This window comes from Hevea brasiliensis, unplaced genomic scaffold (assembly GCF_030052815.1).
Source record: "Hevea brasiliensis isolate MT/VB/25A 57/8 unplaced genomic scaffold, ASM3005281v1 Scaf5, whole genome shotgun sequence".
Lineage (NCBI taxonomy): Eukaryota > Viridiplantae > Streptophyta > Magnoliopsida > Malpighiales > Euphorbiaceae > Hevea > Hevea brasiliensis.
In genome coordinates this window covers 1,551,928-1,573,577 of record NW_026615028.1, presented here as the reverse complement: position 1 = coordinate 1,573,577, position 21,650 = coordinate 1,551,928, and the positions used below count along the sequence as shown (strand labels likewise).

The 21,650-nt window shown below is 30.8% G+C and overlaps 3 protein-coding genes across 3 annotated transcripts; 2 read left to right on the top strand and 1 right to left on the bottom strand.

The window, feature by feature from the left end:
* Positions 1-58: 58 nt before the first annotated feature.
* Positions 59-3,126, bottom strand: LOC110638428 (co-chaperone protein p23-2). The gene is made up of 6 exons (XM_021788978.2): positions 2,908-3,126; positions 2,614-2,797; positions 2,348-2,507; positions 912-943; positions 782-824; positions 59-425 (listed from the first exon to the last, which is right to left on the bottom strand). Exons 1-6 carry the CDS (start codon positions 2,910-2,912, stop codon positions 391-393), a joined length of 459 nt encoding a protein of 152 aa, XP_021644670.1. The 5' UTR covers positions 2,913-3,126; the 3' UTR covers positions 59-390.
* Positions 3,127-7,584: 4,458 nt separating this feature from the next.
* Positions 7,585-12,137, top strand: LOC110638430 (membrin-11). Its single transcript, XM_021788980.2, has 4 exons — positions 7,585-8,098; positions 9,933-10,053; positions 10,158-10,307; positions 11,614-12,137. The coding sequence occupies exons 1-4, from the start codon at positions 7,845-7,847 to the stop codon at positions 11,773-11,775; spliced, it is 687 nt and encodes a 228-aa protein (XP_021644672.1). The 5' UTR covers positions 7,585-7,844; the 3' UTR covers positions 11,776-12,137.
* A 2,263-nt stretch (positions 12,138-14,400) lies between these two features.
* On the top strand, positions 14,401-18,868 carry LOC110638429 (plant cysteine oxidase 2). Its single transcript, XM_021788979.2, has 5 exons — positions 14,401-15,256; positions 16,943-17,064; positions 17,483-17,639; positions 17,717-17,920; positions 18,658-18,868. The coding sequence occupies exons 1-5, from the start codon at positions 15,013-15,015 to the stop codon at positions 18,783-18,785; spliced, it is 855 nt and encodes a 284-aa protein (XP_021644671.2). The 5' UTR covers positions 14,401-15,012; the 3' UTR covers positions 18,786-18,868.
* The last annotated feature ends 2,782 nt before the right edge of the window (positions 18,869-21,650 follow it).

Genomic DNA, 21,650 nt, shown 5'->3' with positions numbered 1-21,650 from the left:
TTATCTTTATAATCAAGTATCACACATGAACGCCAAGATATAAACAATTCTCCAAAACTAGAGCAAACGAAACTTCTCAGTTTTCAATCAATAGTGTAAGTCCCTCGGTGTCGCCATTTGAAATAATTTCCCAGCTCCTACAGAGACAGGACTAGAGAATCGCATGATATAAGTTGAACCACACCACGCCCAAATTAGTTTCAACAAAATCACCCGACTCAAGGAATCAATCCTGTTAAAAGCAACGTTAGATTTAATATATACAAACTTCTATTACAGCAGTAGTTTTGCATAACATGTATTAAAATTTCCCTCATGCCCCTTTCATCAACACATTTCTTCAATCATTGGAACTGCCCTTCCATGTTACTTGTAGGTGCTTGATCTTCATTAATTTCCCCTGGCTTTCTCCAAATCAGGAAGATCTGCAGTTCAAGTTCCATAGAGTTAAACATGCTAATGAAGTGCGAAGAGACATTAACAGGGCATGATATTCTATTTTTCATTTACATAGCGCTTTGACATGTTCTCATAAATGAAACAGCAGAAACAAAGGTTCACATCAGCCAATTTTCCATGTGGACTGAAAAGGGTAGAGAAAAATACAGCACAAATAACCCCGCTTCAATCATTGAAAATTCAGTACTATAACAACAAAAAAGGTACATGGAACACATAATAGACTATGATTTACAATGTGTATATGCAATGAGTGCCCATATGCTGCTAATTTTGTAATTGCTCATTACAGTTTAGTAAAAGTGATCAAGTTGCAACTCACAAAGCATTCCTTCATCGTCACTGCCTTCATCATCTTCACCATACTGTGAAAGGAAAGACGTCATTAAGGAGACACAAGCACAAGTAAAATCTATATATATGCCAAATAATCAAAAGAATAAACTATTTACCGCAATATTATCATCATCAGAGGCCAAATCAGCTGCAAAACAGCACAAATATTCAATCAGATACAGTTCATGCAGCCACAAAAAATCAAAAAGTTGGCATTTCTTGCATATTGGGTAATTACATTCTTGAATTATTTACGCTTTTATAGGTAGTACCATGCAGCAGCTCCAGCCTAAGAAGCATAGAATGCTTAAATATCAGAATGCATAAATCATGTCATCACATAGACTAAATGGCATAAAGTAGCAAGTAAATGATGTCAATGGTATGGTTCAGTACCACCAACAAAAGTGTACTTTTAACCAAGACCTGCTAAAGTGGCTTTGCTCCCATGCAACATATGCAGTGGAATAAAAGGAATTATATATATTTTAAATCTCAGTATCCTTCATCCAGATGCAATGTGCTAGTAGATGAACCTTTTAGCCTTTATTTTCCCTCAAGAACCATACAGATTAAAAAATAACTACATTTATGAACAACACCATCACAAGTCTGGTATGAAGTATTAAAGGATTATTTTCATTATTCCATGCCACTCAAAACCACAGTGAATGAAATGGCAAAGAACTATTCTGGTGACATAAGTTTATTCACAAGTATCAGAACAAAACAATGTTAACCTATAGCACTGCTGTACCCACGTTAAGGGAAAAACAACGGTCTTGCAAGCAAGGACAGCAATCTCAATGTCCAACATTTAACTTGTGAAATTGAAGCTACTGAGCACCACAGATATCAGCTGCAATTGTTTTTTAGCACACATTTTTTTCTTTCTTCATATTGGGATGATATTAACTGAATTTTGATCATTCCAATGCCAAGACCAGTTAAAATAATTGGAAAATAAACACCAGAAGTTTTCTTCACTAATAGAACTGATCCTTAGATGCACCCATATTTTTCTACCAAATGATAATATATCTATTCTTCACTTCCTTAACATAAAAGAAGCATTAAGTAGGGCTCATGATAGTAACACATCACATCTTCCTATAGACTGGACTGGGGGAGAACAGTCACATTCCCTACCGAACAGAGATAATATGGTATAGCCCACCCATAAATTAACAAGAGCAAGAGATTATTCAACGAGAAGACAGCATAGGATTCAGGGTAGACAAGAAAAGTCCAGCTTACATTAGGATTTTCAGACATTGGAACAGCCCATATAAGAGCGTGGAAAGGCATCAAAATTCAAACCATCATTTGGAAGAATCTAAGACAGGAATTAAGCATTATAAAAGACAATTAATTACAGTAATCTACTCCGCTGGAACAATAATTAACTGCAAGCCACTTTGAGGTAATGCTAACAAAGAAGGCAGACTAAATTCCATCGAGGCAGAAACAATATGCCTCTCAAATTCAACAGACATTAAAAAAATTCATTAAATTAAAAAAAAAAATTAAAATGCCATGAGTAGCAGCTTACAATTAGTCTCTTCATCATCCTCATCACACCATTTGTTCCAATCCACCTTAAGGTAAGGTGCAGGTTTTTCTTCCGACTTGAGTAGTCTTTTCCACCAACCCTTCTCTTGTTTCTGGATTGAACATATTATGTTCCTTAACCCAACATTAGTTTTACAGCCCTAAACCAAGAGGACAAAAAAAATCTATCAAAAATTTGGAGCAAAGAAAAACCACCGTGAAATAAAATTGAAAATACAAATATTACATATTCAAATATCTTATAACCTCAGGAATAATGGCTCCATAGAGTTGCAAAGTGAAATCAAAGGATTCGCCTTGAACCCCAACTGCAGAGAAACTGAATACCCCTCCAGTCTCGCATTTCACTGAAATATCCTTGGCGTCTGGTAAGGCAATCGTCAGGTATACCTTATCGGATCGCTGAGCCCAGAGAACCTCCGGATGCCGACTGCAAATTCAAATTGAACAAATTGTTTCAGTTTCACTGGGAGATATATATATATGTATATATATATAACAAAAAAACCCTCATTTTTTACCCGTGGAGAAGGAGAATACCTCATTCTAGTGGGAAGGTGAGTGATAACAGATACGACAGGTCGTTGAAGAAGATGAGAGACACCAGTCCAGTAGCAAGCAAAGAAAGCAAATAAAAAACCCTAGGGAGAAAAAGAGGAGTGCTCCTTCCTCCTTTGATCCCTTTCCTCAGCGAGAAGGCTCGGGCCTGGAAGTCGAGTGGGGTCAATGAGGTCAATTTTCGTCAAACCCCCGCAAACTAAAACGGTCATTTTCACTATGATTTTCCTTTTAAAAAATAGAAAATTACAGTCTATATATTTTAATAAAATAAATTACTTATTATTTTTATTTTAAAAAATATATCATTAAACCACTTATTTTTAATTTATAAACTGTTTAGTCTATTCTCTTAAATTTTTTTTCTAAATTAATAAAATAAAATAAAATAATTATAAATTAAACCTCATCGTCTAAGCCCAATCAAACCTTTCATTCTCATCAAAACAAGTTTTTTTTTTTTTTATCTGCAATAGTCTTCCAACCCAAAAAAAAGGCAAATAAAATTATAATTAGGCCTACCCAACATCAAGCTTAGTACTCAGACTCAAATAACTGTCAATCAATACCACACACAAACACCGAGTAATAGAAATAGGCACAGGTTACCATTAATGTTGGGAAGATAAGAAAGGATTATCGAAAACAAAAGTAAAAATGACTCAACAGACTTTACAAACTTTCATAGAAGCTAACCAAAAGCCCATCAAGTAGCAAACAGAGCAGCACTAATAACATCTTCAACGGCAGCAATAGGAAAAGTTTGGACGCACAGAGGGAGAAGGAGCAAAGTCATGACATGTCAATCTTTTATAGCCATGAGGTGTCAGACTACAAGCTTCTTAACTCATTAAGACCAAAAGATAAATCCTTCTTAATTTACACCCTCAACATCACCATGCGAATCTATTGATAAAAAGGTTTAATATTGATAAAAAGGTTTGCATTATACACTTGTGAAACTTTTGCTGCTTTTCAACTTTTCTTGACCGTTTTAGCACTTGTTTGACATTAAATTTAGAGGGTCTAAATTACTTTTTTAAATAAAATTAAAATTTTATATGTTATTGAAAAAAATAAATTTATTATTTTAATATTTTTATAATTAAAATTTATTAAATTTAATTTTAAATTATTTTTTAATATTCTTTTATTAATATATTTAAAAAAATAATTTTTTAATAACAATTTTAATAACAATACTAAATAAGGCTTTAATCATGTCAAATAATACAACACGACGAGGGATGCTTGATCTTTCTATTGGGCAGTGTGCCCAGTGCTTTATTTATTTTTATTATTTTTTTTATGTTTGAAATGTAATTGACATGGCCCACACTAACCGGAGTTATAGCATATAGGGGATGGGTTTAAGATGTTTTTGGCATTCAGATTTTATTTTGGCACTTTTTTTGGTTCCTATTTGAATCTGAGTTCCATAACATGGAACGTGTTCTTTCTGTTGGTCTCCCGTTAAGTCTCATTCTTGCTGCTGCATTTAAGTTAGTCATAACAAACCCTTCATTGATATTAATGAGATTAATTACAATTCATCTCAGCTGCTCTTTTATACTAGGTAGAAGTCCTTGTAATGTTATCCATTGCCTTTGGTTCAACTCCTTTCCCCCCCTTTATTTAGGAAAAAGAAGAGATCAAGCTGGAAAGGATCGGAACTTCTGTAAGCCTTCCATTCCATTCATTTTTGGACAGAAACAAACTGCCAGAACTACTGGAAGAAGAGCCCGTTCTAGTTTCAGAAATTCCACATCCAGAAGAATCTTTTGTTGTCCCGCCTGCCGATTCCAGTTTAGAAGAAATTATAGTGTTGGAAGATGATTCATATGTAGAGGTTATAGAGAATGATGATTCAGAAACCAAAGATTCTCGCAGGGATAGCAAAGAATTAGGGTCTGGTTTGGTAATGGAGGAAGAAGAACATGCATCTCTATCTGTTCTCTCAACAAGCTACCAAAAGTGCTTCCAGTCTAGTAATCAAAATAGAACAATTGAAAAAAATCCAGAAATCTCAAGAACCAACCGGCCTTCTTCAGTTGAAGCCATTTGATTATGCTGCTGCAAGAAAACGGGTCAAATTTGGGAAAGAATCAGAGGAAGGATCTATAGAAGCGGGTGACAAAGACCAGGGCTCACTCGATTCTTTGGGTGACAAAAAAATTTCTGGTGTTCAGAAAGATGATGGGACCAATGAATTTTCAGAAGGTAAAAGACGTCAGGCTTTTCCAGCCACTGGAAATCGGAGTGCACCTTTTCAATGAATATTTGTTATTTATGCTTTTGTATTACAGAAGAAAAAAGAAATATAACATTCCTGGGACTTGGCTATAACGAAAGAGCACAAAGAGAGAAGAGCAGAGGGGTGGGAAAGGACAGGGTTGAAAGAAATAGCTGAATAAAAAACATCTAATAGTTTAGTAACATTCAATCAGTTATTAGGGATTTAAAGTGCGTTTAGTTTAATTATTGGATATTACTTTTATATTTAATAAAATAATATATAATTAATGTATAATTGTTATTATTAATATATAAAATAATAAATATATATATATAATTTATTTTAATATTAAAATAAATATATATTTATTAATTTATTATATTAAATAATTTATTTTATTATTAAAATAAATATATTATTATTATTATTATATTATATTTATATAATTTTTTATTAACAAATAAATAAAAATTAAATAATTTCTAAAAATGTAATTGAAAAATAATGTAGTAATTATATTTTTCTTGAAACAATACATGAATTATATTAGAAAAAAAATCTTATAATATTAAATTTTACACAAAATATTTATATTTTCATAATAAATAAATATTTTATATTTTATATCATTAATAATAATAGAAAAAATTTAAATCTGACGTTATAAATGATAATATTATAAAATAAAAAAAAATCAATATCATTAGTAAAGATTTAAGAATTAGTTGAATTAAGATTAAAAATTTTATTATCAAATAATAAAAAAATTATATAACAGTTCATGAATAGCTGTTATTATAGAGTTGATAAAAAATATAGCTGATAAATATTTTATTAGCTATCAATTATTCTTTTAATGAGATTATTAAATATATTACTTTAATTGTTTGAATATCTAACAATTATCTATATTTAAATTTAACTTAAATTCCATTAATAATATCTGAGCATAATAATTTGCGAAAAAAAAAGTTAAAATTTTATTCATTTAAGATACAATATAATATCTTAAAAATTTATAAATATTATTATAAATTATATATTTTATTTTTAATTAATTATTTATATAATATTAAATGTAATATCTATATTTAAATTTGAATTTATCATGAATGATGATATTATTAGAATTGAATTAATTTTAAATTTTATTATAATATATTTGAATTAAAAATCAAAATAAATTAGATTAAGTAATAAAAAAAATTCATCCCAAACAACTGTCAAAAAAAAAAAAAAAAAGAATAACCAAAATTAATGCTTGTCGTTATATAATATAACCCAATCAAAATAGAGTAAAAAAGTAAAGTAAAACCAGCGTGTAATCAAAAAATCGGAAGCGTGCTCAAGAAAGTCCACACAATAAGAAAGTCTTGGCAAAATAACCGGTCTAAGTATTAGAATGCTTAGCCTGGTTAAGATGAGCATCATAAAGCTTAGTCGACACCCAAGTAATACTAGAGACAACATGCTCGCCTAACATATCTAAGCAACGCCCAAACAAGCACCCTTATAGAAAAACAATCATGATGGCAGATTTACAAACATGAATTATAAGATAGGAGCTCAGATTTAAATGATTCTCTGCAACCTTCAGTCTATAAATATTAAGAGTAATATTAAAATTAGATACACTTTTTATACTATTAAAATTTTTTATCAAAATTATATTTTCTCATATTTTTAAATTAATTTTTTATTTGAGAGTCAAGTAATTGATCATTAAGCTACCAGATTTGGTACAAAGACTAATCAAAGAGGCTCGTGACGATATCATTATAAATAAATTTTTTTTATTAGTTGGTATGGTTGGATTTTAAAAGTACTGGAATTGAATATGCAATTTATATGTTTTAAAGTAATTTTATTTAATTAATTTGTTTTTTTTAAATGAAAGTAAGAAAAAATTGTTTTAAAAATAAGGAAAAAACATAAAAATTATGTTTTTTTCAAGTAATAACAAAAATTTTCTAATTTAAAAAAATAAAAGAAATATACATAACTTTTATAATAAAAAAATAAATTTTTGTAAAATATATTTAAAATTTATTTTATTTTTAATTTTTTCTAATATGTGTTAGTCCTTATATAAGAATATAATTAATTTTCTATCAAAATAATTAAATATTTTCTTAAATAATTATTTAATTTTAATTATAAAAAATTATTAAATAATTTTAATTATAAAAAATTATTATCTATTATTTGAAAATTAGTTTAAAAAAACTTTTCTTAGTCAGAAAATAATATAAAAAAGTTTGAAATTGTTTTCAAATATTAATTAAATTTAAAAAAAAAAAAATTTCATTTTTCATTTAAAAGATTAACACAGGTGAATAAAAACTTCATTTTTTAATTTTTCTTAAAAAAAAATTTCTAAAAAAATTATTTCAACTTTTCAGGACAGGTACGTAGACTCCCGGTTCTCCTAATTTTATTCTCCATCGGAAAACACCGCCCCCCTTCGGTTTTTTCGCTTCCTAAATTCCCCAAAGAAAGTTAAAAAAAAAAAAAAAAAAAAAATCCAAACCCTTCTAACCAAATTCCAAAAGCCGACGCCATGGGCATGTGAAATTGCATGCCTTTTTCTCTCATCTCTGAAACTCTCTAAAAACCGAGTCTAAAAGGGCACCAAAAAGGCCAAAACTCGCTCTAGATTTCACTTTCTGTATAACTTTAACGAATGGCGATGGCTGTTGAAGGAGGAGGGACGCTATCCGAGATTTTTCAGACTGCGAAGAAGCTCCTGCTCAGGGCTCGGGATGGAGTCGAGAGGCTGGAGCGTCTCGAGAGTTCTACATCTAGTGGAGGTCTCGACTCCCCTGAGCTCTCCTTCACCGTTAAAAAGGACATCTCTCAGATCCAGTCCCTTTGTGCTGAAATGGATCGTCTCTGGCGCTTAATCGCCGCTAAACCCCAGCGTGATCTCTGGAAAAGGTACGTACTTAATTCGCTCTGCGCTTCTCTTCACGTTAACCCTAGAATGAAGAAGCTACGGTGCCGCATTTGTCAATTGATTTATTTATTAATTACGCACATATATATGTGCATCCATTTGAAGCGCAATTTGTCAAATTGGAAAGCCTAATTTTGACCTCGCTGTATCAATTTCAGGAAATCAATTAAAAGCAGTCATCAAATGACCTTAATTGTCCCGGAAAGATATGCAAACACAGCTCATTTTTAATGCTCAGGAAAATTGTTTCTATTCGAGCTATAATTCTCTAATTGAACTATGGTGTTTGTGATTTGGAGTAAACTTTTGGCTTTAGTCCTAATAATTAACTTGATTTGGTATTCAATAGATGTTTTCTCTTTGTCCAATTGCTTGAGAATTATGGCGAATTGTGGTTTATGCTATTTAGGGGAGAGAATTTAGTTTTACATCTTCATACCTCTACGAGCACCAAGTCTCTGATTCAAATGCTTTGTCTTTTTATTATATACTATTTTCCAATCATTTGGCTTTGAGAAAATGTGAGGTTACAAGAAGGATATTTCAATCAAATCTTGTGGAAAGTTTATCTGAATTTGCACCTTCTTGTTAGGTGTTTTCTAAATACAATAATACGTCCCTCAATGAGTTTTCATCCATAACTATAAATTCAATCGATGTTGTAATAAAAGTATGCATTGTAGACAGTACTCAAATAATTTAAACTAAAATGCAAATCCATGAAGCAAATTGCTAAATTAGTTCAAGATCAAATGGCTTTGTCTTAGGATCCATTCCCCTGCTGTGTTTGTAGTGGATAAATCAATGAATTGCAAGATGCAATAGTTTTGAGCATTTGTGGTTTGTTTCTCACTCATCAATCACCATGTTTCATTATGCCATTTTTTGTGTTCTGTGATATCAATTTTTAGGACAACTATTTGAAATTTTGATTTTGTTGAGTTGGGAACAGCTTTCTTGGAATGTGTTGAGTTGGTCAAAGATAGTCTTTTCTATCACGAATACTAAGGCATGAAGGAGCCTTGGAACCTAGGCACAAGGCGTAGGTGCTGGCACATGCTTGAGAAAGGGTGGATGCCCAAGAAAAAAAAAAAAAAAGAGGAAACAAAGAAAATTAAAAAATAATATAAATGGTTCTTTTGTTAATAAAGATATTGTCACTATTTAACTAACAAAATAAACAATCTTTAAAGCTTTAATTTGAAGTCAACATTCTAACCAATAGGGGGAAAAATATAGATTTGATAAAAAATGTCAACTTTATTTTCCATCACTTATTTGAGACAACACTTTTGAGAACTATTTAACACAATGCTTTTAACAAGGACTATTATGAAATATGAGCCCTGGAACCTAGGCACAAGGCATAGGTGCTGGAACATGCTTGAGAGAGGGCAGATGCCCAAAGGAATAAATAAATAAATAAATAAGATAAATGGTTCATTTGTTAATAAAGATATTGTCACTATTTAACTCACAAATTAACAATCTTTAAAGCATTAATTTAAAGCCAACAATCTAACCATTAGGAGGAAAAAATTCATAGATGTGACAAAAAATTATTAACTCTGTTTTCCATCACTTATTTGAGACAACACTTTTGAGAACTCTTTATCACAATGCTTTGAACAAGGAATATTATGAAATATGAATATGTGCTTTGACTAAAATTTTCATATATTTACAGTTGTGTAAGAAAAATGTCTTATTTAAAAGCAAGGTGAATAATCAAGGCACACAAAATCTGTTACAAGCCTAAATAACCATTTTCATTTTGTTAAACGCTGAACAGAATTTTGACTTTTGGTTTGACAGAAAGGTAGAACAAGTAGCAGAAGAAGCTGAATCATTGAAACAAAGTCTGGATAGATACTTCTCAAGGAATCAAAAGCGGATGAGGGAAGCTCAGGAGAGGGCAGAATTGCTTGGAAGAGCTGTAAGTTTTATTTGTTTTTCAATGCATTAAACTAGTTTTAATGCTTTTTTTTGCTGAAAACTTGCTTTAGTCATTATCTAATGACTTTACATTTTATATTTCAGAATGGTGAATCAGCTCATGTTTTAAGAATATTTGATGAGGAAGCACAAGCAATGCAGTCGGTTCAAAATTCAAAAAGGATGTTGCAAGAATCTTTATCAACAGGATCAGCCATCCTTTCCAAATATTCAGAGCAAAGGGAACGCTTGAAGGTTGGTGCTTAAGTCCTTGTGTATTCACTTGCACGGTATCTATGCACAAAATATATGCACTTTATTTGTTGAAAAGATGCATTATTCCAACCTTTAATAAATGGCATTGCTGTAGTATCTCCAAAACTGAAGTAACTACATAAGAATTATATTCCTCACCTTCACTTAGCCAAAAAAACCATATCACATTGATGAGCTTTACATATAAGAAAATTGAAAATAAAATCTGCTTGAAAAGTATAAATATCTTGTGCTCACCTGGGATTTCGGTATGGCTGTCTGGTTTGTTACGTATAAATGAACTGAGCTGACTTGAGCTTTGAAGAGCTTAGGCTTGGCTTATCTTGAGCTTGAGCGCAGTTTGTTTAGAAAATGAGCCAATATCAATAAGTTCAAGCTCGGCTCATTTTCGGCTTATTTAGAAAATGAGCCAAGCCAAATTGAATTGAGTCTAGAGTAGCTTGGCTCATTTACAGCCCTAGTGAGTTTTAGGTTTAGGGACATACATAGTTTAACAAGCTGAATATTAATAAGCTCAAGTTAGGCTCATTTATTAAATGAGCTTAAAAATTAGGCTCAAGTTCGGCTCATTTATTGAACAAGCTTAAAATTAGGTTCCAGCCGAATAGATCACGAGTAGCTTAGTTCATTTATAACCTTAACTGTTGTTTTTTTTTTAAGATGTATTGGGTTTGAACGATAAACAATTTTTATGGAGGATGCAGGTTGATGAGGAAGGCTGACCTCATCTGAAGTGCCATCCAAGAACCAAGATTGCTTCATTGAGCATAAATGGAAATCTATGGATTTAGGCACATTACAGTTGTTAAAACTAGAGATATTCAGCCAATGGGAGTAGTTAGAATTTGAATTTTTAACGTACTAATTTTAAAAAATACATATTTTATATAATTATAATAATTGTTGTAAATTTTAAAATTTAATAAAACATTAAAATTGTGTAGTGGTATTCCAAGTTCAAATTTGAATCAAATCTATGAATAGCTATTCAACATGGAATAGTTATTCTATTCCCATACTAATACTATTTCATGCCATTCTACGAACCAAACAAAGCTTGAGTGTAATGTGATTTGGAGTGGAGTTTACGGTTGAGGTCTATCCTCCTAGGTTATGTGGTTGACCAATGAACCAAACAAAATTAAATATTTCTGCTGCTATACTAGTCTAGCTTAAAAATGAGCAGAGACATCTTAAATCTCAATAGTTGAGGTCAGCAGTGCATTGAATTATGTCCTTAAAATGGCAAGACTAACTATTCTGTTTAACTTGCATCTTGTTACAGAATGCACAACGCAAAGCTCTGGATGTTCTTAACACGGTGGGGCTCTCCAACTCTGTATTGAGACTCATTGAGAGGCGGAATCGTGTTGATAGATGGATCAAATATGTGGGAATGCTCATAACACTTGCCATCATGTATTTTCTCGTTTCTTGGAATCGCTGAAGTGCTCTTCATGTTTTTAATGGGCATAGCACTTTTACATGGCAAAAGAAATGAATTTGTACAAGGCGTCCTGAAAAGATGAGATCATATTGGAATGAGTGTACAAAGAAAGGGTATTGCACTTTTCCATATTCCTGTTTCATGACTTCTATTGTTTGATTGTATGAAAATTCAATGGAGGAAATATACAACGCAAGGGAGTGGAAATGAGACTATTTGTTGCTATTGCTGCCAAGCGAAAAGGTTATGTGGGTCAGTGACATTAAATTGAGTGGCTGCTTATGGGGAGTGATTTATTATTTTACATTGATCTGTTGTGACAAAATATAATTCAGTAACCAATTTAGTAAGTATTGATGTAATTTACCCATCCCATATTTTTACATGATGTTATTCGGTTGTGATGCTTTTGCCTTATTCCCTTCTACACCTAAGCGTTGGAGATGAGATCATCTGCATCAAGATATGAATGCTTCGGTGTGGTTAGTTTGAACCTGCGCACTGTAAGCAGTTGCAACTGACAATCAGCTAATGCTGGTTGCGTCAGCGTGCTGATGCTGGTATGGCTTTTGTGGGTCATGCGTGCTGTTTCGTCAATAAAAGCGTCTGCGATCAACACTTAACGCTTTTCTAATGCGGTTAGCTCTAAGCACTAGCTTGTGTCCCAACCCAACATGTAAAGTTTTACAAATTGAAGGGGAATGCCAAGTCCATGGTTTTCTATATTTGTAGTTTTGAGATTCCCTGATATGTTTATTAAGCTATCTACAGCTAATATCGCTTTTTAATTTGTTTTGGTCTTCGCCATTAGACAAAACTTCAAATTTAAGATTTAACTTACCTTACAATTCCTTACCAACTTGTTATTCTCTCTGTGGATGATAAAATATAAATCCCCTTGCCAATTATTATTATTATTATGACAAATCTATGGACAATATGTTCATTTAGCTACTATTGGGCCCACAGTAACTTAAAAAAGGGGACTTGAAAAGCTTTCTTGAGTTTTGCCCTTATTTAATGGGATTAAATATTTGCAACTATGATTTTGCTCTCCCCCACAAATTCGTCCTTGTTCCTGTTTCCTAACACAGACAATTTTCTCCATTTCCACAACTGTTTTACTGCTTTATTTTATTTACTCTTCTTTTTCATTGCATTTTTTTTCCAGTTTTAATTATACATAAAATATAAAAATAAGCTACATGGTTCTCTACATAATTTAAAGTTTCCCTCAAACTACCAAGAAAACATGAGGAAAATTCCAATGGCACAATGGTGGGTGTGTAGCCAGCTGCTTCAGCTTTTCTTCATCTCTTTATTCTTTATTATCTCCTTACCAGCTAGAAACTAGGTTCCATGTTTTGGCTACAACCAGACAGCTTTAACCGTTTTCTCTATATTTTAATCTATGGACTAAATAATTTTTATATATAACAAGTGTTCTTTTTTTTAATATAAAAATAATAAATCGTTTAATAAATAAATTCGAATTTAAGAATTTTTTCTTAAAATTATAAATTAATCAAATTATTTTAAATTATATATATATTTTTAAAGATATTATATAAAAAAAAGTTGAAAAAAAAAGGAATTTCACAAACCACGTGGAATTTCATTCCACGGATGAGGTGACAGATGGAAGGCAAGGAGCTGACACGTTACCTGAAAACTTTCAAATGGGCTAATCTGGGGTGTATGCACGAGCTCTGCATGTGGGTGCCGCGTGATAAATTTCTGCCTTGAAATGTACTCGTTGAAATGTCATAATTACCCTTACAAATATCCATTCCTAATTATCTATAAGAATTTGGCATAAATCTTTGTATTAAGCTTAATAATTGGGATCCTACACTAAGTCAACGCATTGAAACATTGCCCTAATTGATATTGCAATTAGATTTTTTTTTTTCATTTTCTTTTTATTTTCTAAATAATAAAAACTCAAAATTAGATTTATGTAAATTGAGATATGTATTTGAGAGAGAAAAAAATAGAATAAAATGAATTAAAGACTCATAATTTATTTTTTTAATAATATATAAAATCAAAATTTTAAATTAAGCCATAATTTTTTTTTTGGCAAAGAAAAGCTTTGAAATGGGTTTGTTGGGTTGTGAATGAAAATAAGAATCCAATGTGATTGAGGAAAATCCTTCACCATCTATCCATGGCTTTGCAGCACAGGGAATCAAAAAAATACCAGTGGGTCCTCCTCCTCCTCTAAGTGCTTAGTGCTTAGTGCTTACCATTTGTTAATTCTTTTAACACTTAAATTTTAAAATATGATATATACATTTAAAATACTTAATAATTTTTCTGATTAATCACCAATTTTTTATTTAAATTATTTAATTTTTTAAAATAAATTAAAATATTTTATATTTATAATTAAAATTAAGATGTGAATTGGAAACTTTATAGATATAAATACGGTTTGAGAGTGAGTGGGCAAGGTCGATAAGCCTTGATGACGAAGAAAGAAAGGGAATGGTATAATGGTCAATAGACGTTGTGGCATGGCCAAATGAAGCGAGACAAAACCAGGGGTGGTATAATAAACCAGTAGTTTCAAGACTCAATCTTGGGGCGGGAATTGTATGCCAAAATCATTATTAAATAAAATAAAATAAAATAAAAAAGAAAAGAGAGAAGCTATTTCTTCTCTGTTCCTTTTAGAGGTTGTTTTCTTAGTTTCAAACCCAAAGCTATTCCTGTCAATTGGCCCCTGGTTTTGCCATTTCTTATATAATGTACAATACCGTGTACCGTTTCATCTGCACTTTCCACTTCCACCTCTTGCAAATTTCACTTCTTCTGCACCTCCTTATCTTCTTATCACCACTTCTTCTTCTTTTACAAGTACCCATCACCAGTTTCCAACCTTGTCAATCTGTTTCAGGCCCAAAATTTAAACCTTTACTGTATATTTTTAGTCCCTTTTTCTTATTTTCAAAGGTTTTTGGTGGTGTTTGTTGGGTTTTCGTTAATTTCCTGAATCTAAGGTTAAAACCCTCCTCATATCTAAATCCATAGCATTTTTTCTAACGAAACCTGCAATTTTTTTTTTCTTGGTGGGTTTATTTTCTTTTTAAAGTATAGAGTGATTTGAATCTTACCCAGTTTTGAAGGCTTTTTTTTTTTTTTTTGGTCTGCAAGAAGTTCATCTTCAAACACAGATTATTTTATTTTATTTTTTCGGTGAAAGATCCACAGGTATATTTCGGTGTTATATCGATGACAATTGAAGCTGTGGTTGATCCAAGAAGAGACCCAGTGCCAGTCGGCCAGCACGTACATAAGGTTGGATATGCCAACCGGCTTATGAAGAAGAAAAGGTGTAAAAGAAGAATTAATAAGCGGTCTGAAGCAAAAGTTCCCATGGCATTGCAGGAGCTGTATATGTCATGCAGAGAAGTGTTTAAAGGCCCTGGAACTGTTCCCTTGCCTGATGATGTGGAGAGATTATGCCATATACTTGGTAGGTTTTTGTTTTCATTCATTAATGATTATTTATCTCAATTTCTTTTAAAAAGATTTGACTTGCTTGTTTGATTGCTAATTAATATTTACTTAAATGAGTCCATTATTGTAATAATATCTTTACAGATGTACTGGTGTTGATACGTGATAGTTTGTGGTTGATTGATTTTATTTTGCTGTCAATGTGTCAACTGTAGGTTGATTTTCAAGTATTGATATGATCTTTATATTGTTTTTCCAGTATTAATTAATATGATCTTGTTCGCTAGCTTTATTTTTGTTTCTGCATTGAAAATGCCTATAATGAGCACGAACTTTTGAACATTTCACTTTTTCATTAAAAAAATATAATAATAAAGAACTTGTAAATTTCTGAAGTGTGCCAAGGATCTTCTCTGTTTTCTGAGTCGTGATTGAAATTATTTAGTTTTGAAAATGAATAGATTTGAATCTAACACACGATCTTTAGTTTTTTATTTATAATATATTGTATTTGATTGAGCAGATTCAAAATGTAGATAAAATTTATGAAAGTAAATTATAATTTTGTTCCAGTGCGAATCTGAATCATCTCTTACAATTTATAAAAGATTTAATTTTAAAAAACACTACAAAAATTTGGCTGAAGCATGCTTGGACAAAAAATTTGAGTGGTTTATTAGACCTTGACAATGTAAATTCTGGAATCATATCGAGTGTAGATGCACTTTCCTTCACTTTCTTGGACGTTTCTTTGTGTGCCGTTGGCAGTATATTTCATTTTCATTACCTTTAGAAGTTCTCTCTAATATTTCTGTTCATATAGAAGTACTCTTCTTTCTACCACTGATGCTGCTGCTTTAAAAGTAATCTTGTGTAAAATAAGCTCATGAAAAATCGATTAGTTGCCTTTTCCTATCCTACAAAATCTTCCTAGAACCTCTATTGGAATGGACACGTTGTTTTCTAGATGTTCTTTATAAGATAATGAACACAAAGTTTGAGCTGCTGAGTTTTTGGTTCTGTGGAAATATGGTCATTCCTCTTAGAAAAATACATATTATCATTACTGTTGTTAATATATGGTCTGGTGTATGCTGAAGCTAATAACATCTTAGATGTGTCTAGTAATTAACATTTTTCAACACTAACAAATTTCAATGTGGTCTAAAAATTGGTTGATTAAGATTAAGATCTCGATTCTATAAGATGTGTGTGCACGCGCGCGCGCTTGTTTTTACGTAGAATGAATTCTTTTTATAAGTTTGAAAAGGAGAAGTGCACTTTCAGATGATTCCGGTTTTGCATGGCGCGTTCAAGAAATTGCAACTATTGACATTGAGCATAATATTTATTTATTTACCGAATATCCATAATTTGGCATTATTCTTTACCCAGAGGAACCCTTCTGCATAATTCTTTTTGTCTTTGTGCTAGATCTTAAACGTAGTGCTTACTGCGTCTGGGTGATAAAAAGAATTTTTTTTTTTCGAAAGTAGTAAAATAATGCAACTTGGCAGCCTATGATCTCCTACTTGTGGAAATGGGTCCGGTAGGAGCATTTTCATATTCATCAATTAGCATCACACAAGTAAATATAATATTTTTTTAATTGATCATCTTGTATGTACAGAAGAATAATTATATTAAAGGCATATTTCAATTACATGTCCATTTCTTAAGAAGCCTTTTTGTTGTGCTGTAGACAATATGAAGCCAGAAGATGTTGGGCTAAGTAGCGAGCTGCCGTTTTTTAAGACTAAAAATGCTGTGAATGGGACTCAAAGGGTCACTACCACAACCATATACAAGTGCGATGAATTTTCGGTAAAGACTAGATGATTAGATGGTTCTTGTTTATTTATTACTATTTTGGAATGAAATTAGAGCATTTAACCAGTTAATTTCCTTCAAAAGCATGTCATATGACATACATGTCCATTATTTTCTGAATAGCCCAACAATGTAAACGGTTTTAGCAAAATCTTTTTTAATACTCTCATAAATCATCTTAGCGGTTTCATATTTCGTTCTAATTTGAACTCTGAAGCATGCATTTTCAAAAGCAAATAGTTGCGGGCCTGTAAAATAGCAAAACAACCATATGAATTATTCATCGTACTGTTTTTTAAACTTGTGGAAATGGTCTTGGAAATCTGATATGCTTATTAACCCATCTTACACAGTTACACTCCGAAGATTCTGTTTAAGTTGCTGACCTGCTTTCTTAATTTTCATCTTGCAGTTGTGCCTTTTCTTTCTTCCTGCAACTGCTGTCATCCCCCTCCATAACCATCCAGGGATGACTGTTTTTAGCAAGCTTCTACTGGGGACAATGCACATCAAATCATATGATTGGGTCAGCCCTCCCAGTGCAGAGGAGCCTGTACAGCCTTCTCATGGTGAGTGCCCCTTTCTTTTTTCCTTACCAAAACTGGATGCGGGACTTGTTTATGATCCAAATTTGATGTTTTTTCAGTGAGATTGGCAAGACTGGTAATGGACAGTGACTTTACAGCTCCTTGCAACACGTCTGTGTTATATCCGACAACAGGAGGCAATATCCATCAATTCACTGCCAGTACACCATGCGCAGTTCTTGATGTGCTCGGACCTCCCTATGCTAAAGAAGATGGGAGGGACTGTTCATACTACAAAGATTTTCCTTATGATGCCTTTTCAGGTAAGGAAATGCATATCTTAATTTCCTTGTCTTGGTTATTCTTTTTGCTTCGGATTTGTGATTACGCTTTAAGATGAATTAATTTGTCACAACTATAAGATACGGGTCAGTCCATCCTCTTTTATATGGACCACAGAAACACATAAACACGCTTAAATAACAAAGAATGGCCAGACTGTTTGCTTGCGATGCATTGGAAATCATTGATGCTGTTTTATTTATAATAAACTCTCCTTAAAGTTCAACTTTATGGAGTTTTTTATTAAGTTAAAAAGGAGACAACACATGGAAGGAAGGGAATATTGGGAAGTAAAAAGTTCTTGACTTCTGCAAGACATGACTCTACTGTGTTATTAGCTTAGGTCGGGTTGAATTTCCGGTCTTCGGCTGGAGTTCATCCTGAGGCCGAGGTTCTTTTCCTTATCTGCATTAACAAAAGTATCTCCTTTTTCTGTCCAAGAGACTCAGCAATCGACTCTGACTCGGTGTTCGACCACTGAATGAGACAAAACAAAACCATATTTATTTAATACACATGCATGCACAAAATTAACCATTTTGATATGGAATAGTGTAACTGATAATGTTTTCTATTGTAGATTTTTTTTTTTTGATAATTCAAGCTACAAAGAAACTGAAACATTCTTAACATTCTTGTATTATAGTTTTCTTCTTTCTTTGTTTATTCAACAAATTTCATAGCTGTAAGAAAATATAACATAAATTATTGAATGCAGATGGAGAAAAGGAGTTGACAGAAGAGGGGGGCTGTGTTGGATGGCTGGAAGAGATTGAGACGCCAGAGAATTCAGAGATGGATTGGATAGAGTACTTAGGTCCACAAATTGTAGAGTATAGGGAGTAAAGATTAGTTGGTAGCTGTTTGGTTGTCACCATTAAAGAAAGTTTCTTTCTTTATTTCCCACAGATATTATGAATTTTCAATAACTTAAATGTGTTCATACTACTATATATATGTATATGTATTTTATATAAATATTTGTGTCTCTTGGGTTACATGGTTTAAACTTGGAAGTAATGGTATAAGACTTGCTCTGCACATTGTTTAAGAATTTTCTGGTGTGACAAACAGGCTCAGAAAGGCCAATTCCAATTTGAATAAAAAAGAAAGACTTTTTTATCCTTCCTTTTTATCTTATCCCTTCCACCGACCGAAGCTGGAATCCTTGACCCCAATAGCTTAATTCCACAAGGCCCTACACAACAGGGGGAATTTGATAGAACCCCAATAGTCTAATTCCACAAGACCCTACGCAGCAGGTGGACTTTCATAGAACCTCTTCGCTGGCCATGGTTCGATTTGATGGGTTCACTTCATGTCGTGAAACCAAATCAATAAAGTTTGTTTTCACGATATCTAAATCAAATTATAAAATTATATATATTCTACGTATAATTAAAAAATAAATATTAATTTAAAATATATTATTTTATAAAAATAAATCAAATTATTTGTGTGTTTTTTTTTTAATATAGTTTGAGTTTAATTTTTAATATATTAACTTGTAATTTAAATTGAAAATTTGATTTATAATTATTTTTAAATTATAATTAATATTAAATATATAAAATAACTTTGGATAGGATATTATGTGCAATGCGGCTTTGAAGGCGGGCCCATCCAATGGGCGCCTGATCTTTTAACTTCTCAAAACATAACAGGGGTCAACAATGGGCTGAACTAGATCGGAATTGATTTGAAATTGGAGATTTTTGTTTAAAATTTGGGAGATTAAGATTGAATTTATAGGTCTTTCAATTCTGATTTTAGTTTTATTTTATTAATTCTTTTTAAATTTTAAATAGAAAAAATTCAATTTAAATTGAATTCAACAATTTCAATCAGAATTAAAATAAATTTTAATCAAAATAGTTTATTTAACTATAATTTTGATTTGAACCGAATTAATTCTGATTTTAAATTAATATCTAACTAAATCTAGCATGAAAGCAAATAATTATTAGTCATCACTTGATTTTTTTTCTTTAATTATAGGGCAATTTAAAGAATGTTATTTTTCATTATTATTAAATCAAATAAATATAATAATAAATTAAAACCTTCATTATTACTCATCAACCTAAATTCACTTAAACTTATAATAAATATATTCCCTCTTATTAGTCTTTGAATTTAATTAATATTTTATTGTTTTATGAATCCATTCAACAACACACAAGAGGTTTTGAGAAAAAAAAAATATATATATATATTTAAATATATTAATAATATTAAAATAATAAAATAAATTTTTTAAATTATTTTTTTTAATAAGAAATAATTTGTCACTAAATTAAGTTTTTCCTATAAAGACAAACTTCTGACTCAGAAATAGGTCTTCAGGTAACTGAGAATAACAGTTGTCCTAATGAAAGCATACTAATGGGGACCATATGACGTGAAAAAGAAGGCCAACTACCCTTTTCAAAATATATTATTATTATTTTTTTAAATAAAATGAAAAAAAAATTCGAAGTCGAAACTGCCCTTGCCATATACATTAGCTCATATCAAACATAAGGCTAAATTTGACCTTTTAACCGCCATAAAGGTTCCAGAGATGGCGTGCCCTTTTAAATGAGGAGATGGAATCCAAATAATTCCAAGCCCATCAAGTTCATTGAAGGAACAACCTATCATCTTCATCCCTGAAATTATAATGTTGAAGCAAAAAGCTTTCAATAATTAATTTATTATTAATATGGGAACTTGAATGTTATGGGAAAATAATTCCACTTATGAAAGTGAAAAGGCAAAAGGAAAAGGACAGACTGATTTGATTATTTTCAGCTTTAATTTCAATACCCAAAAGATCTCAATTGCCAAATAATAAAATTTTAGACTATATGTTCACACATTAAAATTTAAATACAAAAGTAAAAAGGGGTCATTATATAATTAAAAATAAGATAAATATCATATGCGATTATTTAATTTTATAAATATTTTTATAAAAATTATTAAATTTTAATTTAGTAAATTTATAAATTCATTGAATTGTATAAAATTAAATTAAAATTTATTAAATTTTATAAAAAAAAATTAAAATTTAGTTATTTTTATAAAAATACTTATAAAATTGAGTAATATGATAATTACTCTTTAAAATTTTTTAAAAAATAAAATATTTGTAAATAAATTTAAAAAAATATTTTATTAACAAAATAAAATTTGTAATAAATTCAAATGTATGGATTATTTTTGTAATAGAATAAAATTTAAGAAATATAATTATTTTAAATTAAAAATATGAAATTAATTTATAGTTTTTTTTTTATAAATTTAAAAGACTAATTTAGTAATTTAACCTTGTAAATGGGTTACCAATTTTGTCATGCGTGACGTGTACCAACCAGCGGAATTTGCTTTTCCTATTCAGCTCCCTAATCAATTTCTTGTTCTCCCACCGACATCTGGTTTTTTTTTTTTTTTTTTTTAATAATGTTTCTTTTTACCTTTATTTCAATTTCAGTGAAATTTGAATTTATTTTTATTTTTTATAATTTTATTATTAGATCTGATTTTTTTTTTAATTTCCATTTGAAAAACTCATAAGCAAAGAAGAAAATATTAATACGAGATTCACAATTGTAAAATTATAATTGCTAGAATTAGTTTGAGTGGTAATATTCTGAATTTAATTTTCATGAGTAATATTTATAAATAATTCTTAAATATATAAATTAAAAATAAAATAAGACTTTAAAT